General features: G+C 42.9%; 1 protein-coding gene across 3 annotated transcripts in view; it reads left to right on the plus strand.

Annotated features, from left to right (window-relative positions):
- Positions 1-12,123, plus strand: part of insyn1 (inhibitory synaptic factor 1) — a 52,824-nt gene extending 40,701 nt beyond the window's left edge. For all 3 annotated transcript variants that reach the window (XM_037096611.1, XM_037096610.1, XM_037096608.1), the window contains one exon: positions 10,104-12,123. In XM_037096611.1, coding sequence (XP_036952506.1) covers positions 10,104-10,922 — 819 coding nt within the window. In that variant the 3' untranslated portion in view covers positions 10,923-12,123. The remainder of the gene's footprint in view (positions 1-10,103) is intronic.
- The last annotated feature ends 994 nt before the right edge of the window (positions 12,124-13,117 follow it).

The raw sequence follows: 13,117 nt of genomic DNA on the forward strand, positions 1-13,117 counted from the left end.
TACTCTGCAACCCACCCACACACGCATAAATGAACTGCAATCACCACACAAAGAAAACATGTTAATGACAACTTCACTGAGTCATTAAATCCGTGGGTCCGTGTGGGTCGACCGTACTCGCATGGCGCATCTCCCTGTACTCGCATGTGACCAGCCTGACCCGACAGCGCTCAGGCCTAAATCCGAGCGCTATCTCGGGGAAGCAGGCGGACTGAGGAGCCCCGTAGCGTAGCACTACCATCTTTTCCTGGTCATTACCGGCGCTAGGCCCTCTCAACATGGGTAGAAGCGATGGAGGAGAACCCTCGATAAATGATCGGTGCCCGCTGCCAGAACTGACGCATGCATCTGCGGCCTCCCCTGAAAGACAGAGTTCCCATCTTGCTCCCTCACTGATTGTACAACCCATAACCTCTCCAGCATAATAGTATAAACCTTCCAAATTGGCCAGACAGCAGGTGGATGAGTCTGCCCAGTCTAATGACCTAAACTTGGCTAAGGAAGTGCTTGATTTCCCAGACCACAAGGACTGCAGAAGCTCGCATCTTCTAAAGCCTCGTAGGGATAAATGAGGACCATTACGGAGTGAAGTTTGTAATGATGCTTTTGATTAGTGGGTTGTCAGGAGGTATTGGCCCTACGCTCATCACGGCGTTGTTTAGCACTTTAAGGCCTCCATAAAGATGAGTGGGTGTTTTTTTTTTTTTTTTTTTTTTTTTTGAGAAAAGATGAAAAAGCAGGGGGCATGTGCCTAATGAAGTCTCAGGCTTATAGCCCCTCTCATGACAGAATAATTACACCAAATGCTTCCAGCTAACACTTCAAAGGACACTTCATCCCCGTGCCAACACCACGCAACACATCTCACCAATCAAGATGGCCTGACCTAAATCAGGTCCCCGTGGCTCGCCTGTAATGTCCCCCGCCCACTGAGCCGCTGGACCTCTGCGGAGTCAGCGGCGCTCACATTCCCATGTAATTGAGGAGGACAATAAGCGTGCAGGAATTAGTCTCTTTCTGATGCTGCTGCAGAAACATGTTGACAAGTTGGTCCCTTAGTATGTAAAAGGATGCCATACGTGAGGACTCGTGCAAAAACCTTTAACGTGAGTCGCCACTTGCATTCCACCAGCTAAGACAGCCCCGTCTTTGACACGCACAACAAGAGCGTTTAATTAAACAATAAACTAAATGTCCCAGAATTTGTGTCCGTTTGGGAGGCCGGATTTCGAAGAAGAGCTGCGAAAAATGTGCAGATGTATTAAAGTGATAATTTACACGAACCCTAGCCCCATTTTTATAGAGCGTGAAATAAAAAAAACTCACTTCATGTAAGCTTGAAATGTGGCTCATGGCTATCAGCCTATACTGAATATGCATGTCATTAAAAAAAAGAAGGATATTTTATTTTTTCTTTTAACAGCTCTATATACTATTAACCCTGTATGGATGTGATATGATTGCTGTTTTTGTTTTGTGGCCTGGCTCAGGTAAAACCTTGCAGAGGATGAGTGCCGGACAACATTCAGCAACTTTAGTACACTAAGAATAAATCACTGCCTTAAAACATACTCACAGAACCCAGTGTGCAGAATCAGCAAAGACACGTTGGAGGTCCTCATGTCAGTGGTGAAGCCGATTGCCTGAACGTCTTCCAGCCTCCATGAAATGTGTTCCCTCACTGTCTCATAAAGTTTCCGGAGAACAGTCTCGTGGTGCTCTTTCACGTGATGCGTCTTTAAATGCTTTATAAGGTTGCTGCTGTTGTAATTTGCGACACTCGTGCCAACTCTGGCTAACTGTGAAGTAGCAGGGTTTAAAGATGGCTCGTGTGTGAACGAATCAGTTTGAAGGAGCAACTCTTTAACGCTAACTGACCTGATTCCATGTTTCACTTCTCTCTTCGTTCGTTCTTTCGTTTTCACAGACTAGTTGCTGTGTTGTTCACTGTTTAGTTATCAGAGTGGTGAGGAGGACTGAGAACCAGCCGATCATATGCTGAGTCTAGGACACTGTCGTCGAATTTTAGCCAATGAACTCAGTATTTCTAAAATTCTGGCTACAGCCCAGGCTGCTGGAGTTTAACTAATGGAGGCTTTAGTCAGGTTGAGATCATTGAGGTGAGTTATAGCGAGTTTCAGGGAAATTTCAAGGCAGAAATAAAGCAAATCCTTACTTGACTCCCGGGACATGATTAGTAAACTACCCTCTCCTACAGTATGTTCTGTACACTCACACTTTTCCAAATTGTCTCTAAACATCCAGCTTCCCTCTGTAAACCCGGCCTTGTTAAGATCACGAGCAGGCATGTGCACTGGTCTGTGCACGTCAGTGAGAGCACCGGCCTGCCGCTTCACAAACTCTACCCTGAGCTTTCATGTAATGTTGCTTTCAGGCCCGCAGTGCTGTGCAGATACTCCGACACTCGGCATGTTGTTCAAATACAGCTGGGTAATTTGAAGTACCTAACAAGAAATTCAAAATACTCCATAGTGAATGAGATGTCTAGGAGAGATTGCACACGTTTTTACGAGCCACTGGCCAATTTTTCAAGTGAATCCAGTAAATATGTTCTTTCTGAGTAAGTCGGGGATGATAAATTAGCTTCTGGGGGATAAGATAAACCATATCACCACATTGTGAGTGGCTTGGATGTTCCCCCACTTCGCGTCTTGAGGAGAATTAAATTGAGGGTAAATAAGCATGGGGTACAGAGTAAGGAGGAACTGCAAAACTGCAGGAGCTAACCGCATTAAAACAATATTTGCGAATGTTTTACTTACGAAGCCAGCATGCCAGGCTATTGTGATAATTGCTGAGACTTCCTAACTGGCACAAACCGCTTCCAGCGCTGGAAGTGCTGCACAGGGGCAGGCTGGAAATCTATTGTGACATGTTGAGAAAAGAAATAACACTTAGATGTGTTTGAACGGCTCCACTGAACACATTTGAGGTTTTTTTTTTTTTTTTTACCCCCACGAGGAAAAAAAAGCAAAGCCATGCCTCGACGCTGGGTGCTGCATAATTAACAAACAGGCACTGCAAAACTTCTCCTCGGTCTGCTCTGAAAATGACTCCTGGAAGAACGGGTGGCGCAGGAACAGATGGAGAGAGGCCACTTGAACACAGCGTAATGAAGCGATACAGCGTGCATTTCAAATGAACCCAGTGAGGGTGTTATGTCTCATTTATTCTGGTACCTCACACCTGATGTATTTTTTACATATGTACAGGCTGCATTGCTGCATTTCAGGGCCTTTTTTTTTTTTTTTTCCTTTTTTTAAATCCACTGGTAAATACTACAATATTGAAGGTGGCACAAAATTGGCAAACTTAATATTTGGATCATCAGAAAAACACGTTACAGATGCACTTCTACATCATTTACGTGTGCCAGACTCGCAAAAGGGAGGCGATCTCCATCTGTTCGCGAGCCAGCTAACAAAAAAAAAAAAAAACTTCTCGCACGGAAAGCCATCAATGCACATCAAAAACAAGCTCGTCCCCGGTAAACATCTGCTTAAAGATCAACAGAGTGATTACAACATGTGGTAAATACTCCCTCCTCCTCATCAGGGCCAATTTTACACCCAAATTTTCACATTTGCTAATTCTGACCTCAGCCTGTGTGTGTGTGTGTGTTTCTTTTTTTTTTCCAACGACGCATTAAGCATTAGTGCGGAATAAGTTATTCCTCTGCTAATGTTCCAGTACATTTTGAATTAGCATTAACAGAGGACAGGCACTCACTCGGGGGTTGGGGAGTTGGGGGGGAGAACGGGAACCCACTCAGGATAAATAAATCATGATACCAGGTGGAGCTGAATATTAGAGAGAAGGACTCTTGTAATGATAGTGGACAGTGCGGAATCTATTTCCCCAATCACCACTCCACCAGTGAAGAGGCTCTTCGGAGAGTTTGCTTTTTTTTTTTTTTTTTTACATTACTGACCATCACTCTGTGTTAGATTACCCTTGCCTGTCTTTTCCATCACTGTACCTTTCTGTCACAGACAAGGCTCCGAGTGCCCTCTTTCACTCTGACCCTCAATTACCCGGCACAATCATCTCAGACAGGTGTTGAGGTACAGTAATAAACCCTCGCCTGATGCTGCCGAGGCTGCCTCTCTTTTAAAGCACCTCTGAGAGCTCTGAAATGACTGAACTCGCTGTTGATCAGGTGCTGTGACCACGGTTGACTCGCGGCTGCTGGCTGAGCAGTGTGCGCCGCAAAAGAACATGTTTTTTTTTTTTTTTTACAATAGCGCTCATTGCTGTGTGTGGACTCTATAAACCGCATATGATGTACTGAGTGTTTGCCGCTTCCAAAAAAAAAAAAAAAAACTGTGTACGTGTTTAGTGCCATAATTTGTGCACTAATCATGCACACACAGAATCATAGATATTGTTATATTCATCATTATGGTTTTCCACGAGACACCATTAACCGTAAAGGAAGTAAGTTAAGTTGTCAGCGGAGGCATTGAGGGAAAATTAAAGACCACAGATAAACTGAAATCCCCGGCACTTATATCCGCCCTGATACTATACATTACTGCTTAACTGTGTTGCAAATGGAGTCTTTTCACTCACAAGGATATGCCATCGCTGCATCATAAACTTTGCAGAATGGTGGAGCCATAAAGTCCACGGGGGGATACACCGCCCTAACTCCAGAGGTTTATCACAGCTCCAAGCTGCAAGCCGGGAATTCTTAAAGGAAACAAAACAAAAGGACGAGTTAAACATACCTACTGTGATCTCTGTTGCACCGAGCTGCAATGAGTCAGTTCACTTGCCAGATATTGACATTACTGATCAATGATGCTGAAGGTTCTCAGTCATCCGGTCGTGGTAAATCAAGGCACTGTGTCGTAGGCAACTGGACGTGTTTCAGTTTCTTGAAGATGTTTCACCTCTCTCATCCGCGAATTGTCTTCAGTTAATGATTAATTGGATTGAGTCATTTCTTGTAGGGCAAATTTCATAAATGTCAATCATGTTGGGTCTTTAAGGCTCTATTACAGTAAACTTGATATCTTTGGGTCGTGTACATACAAGACATATGGCATCAGCTTGAGCTTGAGGGAAACACAGATCAACATTTTTCACTATTGCTGGACATTTTACGGACCAACTGATCGATTCATTGAGAAAATCATCAACAGATGAATCGGCAGTGAACATTATAAATAGTTGCAATCTTACTAGTGATGCTAATGATTGATAATGAACTGACTAATCAGCATGAAGAATTTAACCAATATAAAAAGCTGACAATAAGAGATGGGCACAAATACTTGGAAGTGTCTTGTTACAGATTATAAACACTTTATCAAATGTACAAAATACAAACTGATGCCTCTAAGTTCCACTATTACGTAGCAGTCAAGCATCACATGTTCGTATCAGTCTTGGAAGCCACTGTAACTATTCAGATGATACCAGTCAGTTTCAACATCTAGCTGTGTGTGTGTGTGTGTGTGTGTGTGTGTGTGTGTGTCGCCTTCCCACACGCTCATTCTGGCTGATTAGCCTCGTGTGAACAGGACCATTAAGCGTCGGTACAATAAACATGAGCTGGTTATTGCTATAGAGAGCGAGCACGCGACTAATTCTGTTGGCTCACACAGTGTTTGTTTAATTTTCTACTCATAGTAAAAAAAAAAAAAAAGAAAAAGAAAAAAGGACAGGTTACTTCATAGCTGCACTACACGACCGCTAATCTCTAAAAAGATGTCTCCCTCTTCTGATGCGCAGATACGATGCAGCGCCCCGGTGAAATCTTTCATTGTAAAGCCACATAATTACTTTTTGCCTCTCCATCTTCGACTCTTGTAGATTCTCATAATGCGTTTTTCTATTTTAAACACACTGCGCTGCATTGTTAATGATTGGTTCCTGATGTGTTCATTCATCCTTTGTGCTAAAGCAATCTGCTCCGTAGACTCCTTCATCACACATTCTCTGACTGGAAGAAGAAAAAAAAAAAAAAAGGGCAAGAGACTGGTGTTTCATTGTTGCTGCATAGAGCACGGGCTGCATTGTGACCTAGAAAGATTCAGCAGAACCCCTTCAAGCTGAGACACTTATCAAGCTAAATTAGCCTACAAACCGCAGGCAGGGGTCAGGCTAACTAGCGGTGGAGGCCGGCGCGGCTCACCGCTAGCGCCCGGGAATGCTTTTTTAAAAAAAAAAAAATGGAGAATAAGCAGGATCAGAGAAACAGCAACAATCAGCGAACTAAAAAAGTTTATTCTCTCCCTTTCAGCTTTCCTTTAAACACACAGTAGCGTTTCTGTTTAAACTGTTTCAGACGCTAAATAAAACTGATTTCCGAGTGACTTCCTGCTGGTTGCAATAACTGCCAACCCACCGATGGCGCGCATCGGTGTCGTGGCGAGCTTGTGAAATACGTCTGACGCCTAATTTCTTAACTCATTGATTAAATTAAGTCCCCCTCGCTCGAGCTGTGTAATCAGGTAAACAAAGCTATTCAGCCTCCTCTCGGCGCCAAGGAAAACCGCCTTACATTAACAACTCCACGAGTGGGAAAAAAAAAAAGTCGGCAAATCACCCGGCAAACACGTTGAGTAATTCAAGGATTAGAGGATTCATGCGGCCCAATTCCCTCCGGGCAGCCTGCCAATAGAGAAGCACGGACCAGGTACTCGTGAGATGTACGGCGCCACAGCCAGAGGATCTGCAGTGAAAGCTCGCTGACGGATGAGCCGGCCGCCACGCAGACATACGCAGCCAGGTGGTGCGACTTGATGGCATGAAATGTCTCTGAGAGGAAGGATTTCAGGATTCAGCGAGGAGAATAGCAGCATCTGGTCTCCGCCACGCTCCCTCTCTTTCTCTTAAATTTGTGCCCGGTGATCAGCGCTTTTATTTTTGATTCGAGGATTTAGTGAGAGAAATTCATGTTGCATTCAAATCGTCGTCTTGAGGTGCTTCTTTCTCTCTTATTTTTTCCTTTTTTTTTTTTACACAATTTAACAGTCAAGCTCTCGGACGTCACTGCCGTGTTTGCGGTGGTGATCACCTGAGCTCACTGCACGTTATCAGGGTTGCTTTCGTTCTCGGCCATAATTTATTCTTTTTAAAGCTGGACACAGGCTGAGGAACGATTGTAATTCCCTGTGCAGAGATAAGACTTTGTGTTGTTTCGCACAACTGAGCTCATTTGTAGTCACGGTGAGCAGAACAAATAATTACAGAGGCCGTAAAAAAGAGGGGGATCGTGTTCCACGAATCGGAGGGTGAAAGTACGCTTTCGCTGCTGCTCAGGTGCAATTATGTTCCGAAACTCATGTGTGCATGTTTAAAAAAAAAAAAAAAAAAAAAAACATTCTGGGTATCAAACCACTGGGTTTAATTGCTGAATGGTTTGGGGAAGTGCATCATTTACAAACCACGCGAACACTGAGTGTTTCCATTTCACAATAGGCTGTTGTCGAGAGCAGAACATGCTGATTGAAGGTGCTAAAATGTCAAGTGCAGAGGGGCCGGGGATTTTTTTTAGGTGTTGTCGACAAACCGGTGTGATTTCAGCTGAAGTGCTTTTGTATTCAGCAAACACTCAACGCCGTGGCTGCGAGATGACAGAAGCGCGGGGGGTTAATTTTGGGGTAACAGTGAATTAAATGCTTTTTTTTTTTTTTTTTTTTAATGTGACACGTCTGAAAGCAGCGGGTGAGATTCTTTAGTTTTATTTTTGTTTGACAGGCTCTGGGATTAAAATATACATTAGTGTATGAGCATTCGAAGCACCGGGGTTAAGTGTCTGCATCATGAGGCTGTACGGCTGCGTAGGTTCGTCTGAATTATCCAGGTAGCTGCAACACGACATCAAGGCGAAAGGAATCGGCCGCTGTGCTGAGGATGTACCGCTTTCACCACTCATGTTCTTCAGAGGAGGCCTCTTCAGTTCCTCCCTCTCTCTCTCTCTCTCTCTCTCTCTCTCTCTCTCTCTCTCTTTGAGCTGAAGAAAGCTCGTTTGATGAGTCGCGGCATGCCTTCAATGCTACAACCTTGTTCCAGTGGATATTTTAATTCTGTCTTGATGTAGCATGAAGCTAATTTACAACACCTGACCACAGGAGGCCTTGTCGGGAATACAAAACATCGAACAAAACAATGAACAAACAATTAAGGATTTATGGATGAAAAGCGGTGTGATGGCGAGCTATGAAGGCAAACACAGATCTATAAGCAGCTGTGGATGAATCTTAACTTTCTATTTGAAATGTAAAGTGTCAAAATATCATGTAAAGTCGTATCCTGCAAGCAGTAACAGAGATTTATATAAAACTGAGTTTCAGAATTGGTACTGTCCACGGAGCTTTTTTTCAAACTTGATTTAAATTTTTGTGATTGGAGTGAGTCTTTAATTATTTTGTATTTTCTATTTAGTCTTTTTATATGTTTTTGAAGGAAGATCAGTAAGCATTTTGCGCACTTCTAATGCCTCTAAAAGTACAAAACATGATTAATAATGAACCCCCTGTGTGTGTTAAAGGGGCCCTGTGGAGATTTTTCTTGCAAACAAACAAAAGTTGTTTACATTTGTCAAAACACACCAAAGTATCACCAGTGTGCTGAGTGCATTTCCTTCCTGATAAGAGATTTGGAGAATCATTTTCTCTTTTTAAAACCATTTTGCACGCGTCATTGTTTAAATCAAGCTTGTAGTTGTCTTCTTCCCTGCCTGTCTGCAGGCACAGTGCATCATATCTTGTCTGATACCACCACCTGTTGATCAGTGGAATAGTGTGACACCACTGGCAGCCATAAGCCCATCCACGTGCACAGGATGAACAAAAAAGGGACCCATTTATATAAAACAACAACCTGCTCCATCACATTAACACTCCACAGGTCATTCTCTTTTAGATAATGGAGTGAGGGTTTGTTGTGCTGCGTATGATTTGGTCTGTATGTGAAAAGCAGGCGTGCTTCAGTACGTGCTGTGTTTTAATGTGACTGTCATGATATCCATTTTTTTTACAACAGGAATATTATGGCTGAACAAATTCATGCTGACACATATCATTGTGATATATGTAGAAAATAATAATAATAAATAAATAATGCTAACAGTTGATTTTTCATTTTGTTCACAGTGTGTCTCCTTTGCAAATAAATTACATTCAAGTGTATTGAAGTGGAGAGAGACTTATACTTTACACTTAAACCAGATCAGGCCTGTCAACTGGAATGATTCTTAATACAATATGATGATATGTGTGTTAAAAACATAAAATAATCTCAGTGTTATCATCATTCATGGTAAATCTGTCTTGATATCAGTATTTATATTTATTTATATAGATATATAGTCTTTGCCTGCTTCAAAATGTTTTTACATTGAATTGAATTAATGTGAATTGTACCTGGGTGACAATAAAAGTGTTTTTTTGATCATCAGCAGCTTTTCAAATATGGACACCACTGCATGCTAAATGCTAACACCATCACGTTCCTCTAAGCTAAATGCTAACACCATCACATTCCTTTAAGCTAAATGCTAACACCATCACGTTCCTCTAAGCTAACTGCTAACATCATCATATTAATATATTCACAAAGACAATGTTTACCATGTTCACCCTCTTAGCTCAATGAGTTAGAATCATAATATTTGCTTTTTTTCACTAAACACAGAATTGTAAAGAGTGTAACGGGGATGTTGTTCGTTCTGCAGATATATTCTAAGAAACCAAAGTACTTAAATTAAAATTTAGATGATAAGGAAATGTGCGATCAAGTTATTACAATTCATCCTCAGTGGATAGTAAATTTCATAGCAATCCATCCAGTATTTGTCCAGACATTCCTGGAGTCAGAGAAGTCACTTGCAGTCATCCTCTGGGGAACATGAATGTCGTTCTAAAATGTCATGGCAGTCTATCCTGTAGTTCAGATATTTCAGACTGAGTTAAAGTGCTGTACCATCCACAGCACCGCACCGCCAATGTGGTTAAAAATAAACTAATCTAAAAATATATAAATATATTCTCCTCTTGGCCTAAAATTTGCTTCTCTACAGTATCTCATCAGTTCTCTCTCTCTCACACTCTCCCTCTCTTCTGTTGCAGGTGGTGGGTCAGATCGATAAACTAACGTCCGACTTTGACTTTGACCTGGACCCAGATGACTGGACGGTGGCCACAGCCAGCAGCACGTCCAGCAGCGAGCGGGGTCTCGGAGAGGCCTTCAGGCTGGACTTCCTCAATGCGGATGTGCTTTCTGACAGCTGGGAGTTCTGCAGCTACCTGGAGGCAGCTGGCGCCACCGCCCGCAGGCCTGGTGAGCAACCGGGAGACCTGCGAGCGGAGCTGGGCCGCGGAACCATCCCCACCCAGACGCAGACCCCCACCCCGCCCCCCACCACTGCCTCCGTCTACTCCCAGATGAACGGCGGGCTGCCCATCCCCAACGGGCCCCGCATTATTACCCCGGATTCATCGAGCGAGGAGGCCAGCAGCTCCACGCACAGCCACAAGACTTCCCGTACCTCTGGCACAAGAGAAAGGGTCCGCTTCAGTGACAAAATTCTGTACCACGCGTTGTGCTGCGACGATGACGAGGAGGAGGAGCAGGAGGAGCTGCAGGACGACAAGAGCGGCTGTGCTACGCCAGATAGCGACAGCGAGCCCAGCCTCCTGACGAGCTCGATCGCTCCCAAACGGTCATCCTCCGAGCACTCCCTCCTCCATAACTGTCTGGACCCTTCCTACGTCTCCTCGCCGATGAAGGGGACGACGGGAGCTCACACACTACCCAGGAAAGGTCTCCTGAACCCCGGCTGCCGCAAAAAACTGTTAAGAAACAGCAGCACACAAACTGTCTCTGACAAGAGCACCCAAACTGTACTGCCCTATATTCCAACCAAACAGAAAACAAAGGACCACTGAGGAAAAGCTCTACGTTCATCATAACATCTCATGAAGAGGACTGTGCATTATTTAATATTAAATACATAGCTCATAGATTAATACACAAATAAATTAATTACTAAATAAATAAATGATATATGGGAAATCACTCGACTACCTAAAGTTATTCTGAGGCTCAGGGAAAACTTGATGGAATGAAGCAAAGCAGATCGTTACAATGAAAGTTACAATGAAAAAAAAGAGGTTAGTGCCTGTTCTGATGTTGAAAAAAAAAAAGATACACCGGATGGATTCCCTGTGTGTAATCGTTTCAAAACGACATGACAAGAGATTACAAAAAGCAATCATTTTTACCAGGAACATTTGAAGTGTTCGGAAGGTGGAAGTGAGGTATGAAGAGGTCCTTTTCCCCTCCTCGTACTATAGAACGAGTCAGGAAAGAAAAAAAAAAAAAAAGAAAAGAAAAGAAAAATGCTTGTTCCTATAATGTGGATACAAAACGCTGCACATTCTGTACTCTGAATCTGTATAAACATTGTCTTTTTTCATGTTCCAGTTATTTCAAATGTCAAGGGGGTTGTTGCTTTCAGCAGGGTAATGTATCTGGATGCACATGTCAAGCCTCCTCCTCTCTTTGATGTCAACGAAACAACTTTGAGCGTGGAGCCAGAAAACAACATCATTTACCTGCCCATGATTTATATAAATCATTTCAATGTTACCTCTTTCTCGGTCTGCCGGGGAAGCTGAAGCACAAGGAGAGAAGGGGAGAAAAACATATATAAGTACATATACGTATATAAAGTAATATGACACTGTGCAGTCCATAAAAGTGACATTTCCATTTTTTTTTTTTCCCTCTGCATTCATGCCAGGCTCTGACGTCATTAAGGACCCGGGAGCAGACTTAAATAGCGGTCCACAAAAAAAAGAAAAAAAAAAAAAAAAAAACAAGTGCTAAAGGTTTTGTCTCTCTATTCAGTTGCCCAGTGGGGAATTGAACCCGGCAGAGCAGCGTTTTTATTCACAGGGCTAACGCCAATAGCCGTTCCTGATCAATATGTTAGAGGGAGGTTGCAGCGAGAGGTCTCTCTGCTGAGCCTGCATGCCACTCTCCTGGGATCCCTGAACAAAAACTCACAGTCAGACCTATTTACTTACACTGAGCGGAAAAGAAATTAGAACTATGGCCCCGAAGAACTGACATTTCAAAAATATGTGCGTCCAGGAGTGAGGGGCTGGTGGTGGAAAGAGAGAGCGTCCCTGTTTCAAAGATTTTTTTTTTCTTTTTTCTTCCAGAGCAATAATCTACCCCGGGGAACGGCTTTGTGAGCGCGCTCCCCCCGGCCCTCTCACTCTTACTTTACTAATGTTGTGTTGTTCAGTTTGAGTAAAGAAAAGTTAAATGTCACAATCTTTGAGAGGAAAGTCGTGGATGACTTCCTGTGAAGCTGAACTTTGTGCCTCTGATCAGCTGATGTGGACTTTTCCACAGTAATATATTAAATGCTTCCATGTGAGATATTCAGTATACACAGCATGTCATGTCATGTCGCGTCTAAATCACAGACATTTTGTGGCTGAAACTACTTTTTGTATGACTAGTGGAGCCAACAGGTCAATTTATCATTAAAATACTTTTCTGAATTCATGCAGATCAGATAGTTTAAGTCTGCAGACAAATCCTCAAATGATCAACAACTGGTGAAAGGAATCAGACCAGAGGACCAGATTTGAAAAAGTGCAGAGGGGCTTGACTTTCATCTTCCAGTGTCTGATTTGTAGTTTGTAGTTTCCATGCTTTTTAATTAAACATGACACATCCAGAAGGACAGGCAATAAAGAATGCACCTGTTTAATCTTAGACGTATGATGTTAGCTCGATTCCCCTCTGCTCAACCAGCACTTTTTAATGAAATGAGTGTATTTTTTTGCGCTCAGTAACAGACATAACTAATAAATGGGCTAATTAGCCGACTAACAAAACAATCAAAGCACCAGAATTAGGTTGTTAAAGGTCCGCGTTCGGCCCGGGGGCTGCCAGTTGAATAGGTCCGGTTTAGACTAATTGAGTGTAAATACAGAAGTAATGCAACTGTAAACCAGATCATTTATATCTTGCTGTAATGCACACAGTGGTACAGATGTTAGAGTTTCTACAACCTGACGGAGGCAACAATAGTTGTAATTGGGGCTCAAAATTAATTACATCC

The sequence above is a fragment of the Acanthopagrus latus genome, chromosome 4, assembly GCF_904848185.1.
Source record: "Acanthopagrus latus isolate v.2019 chromosome 4, fAcaLat1.1, whole genome shotgun sequence".
Taxonomy (NCBI): Eukaryota; Metazoa; Chordata; class Actinopteri; order Spariformes; family Sparidae; genus Acanthopagrus; species Acanthopagrus latus.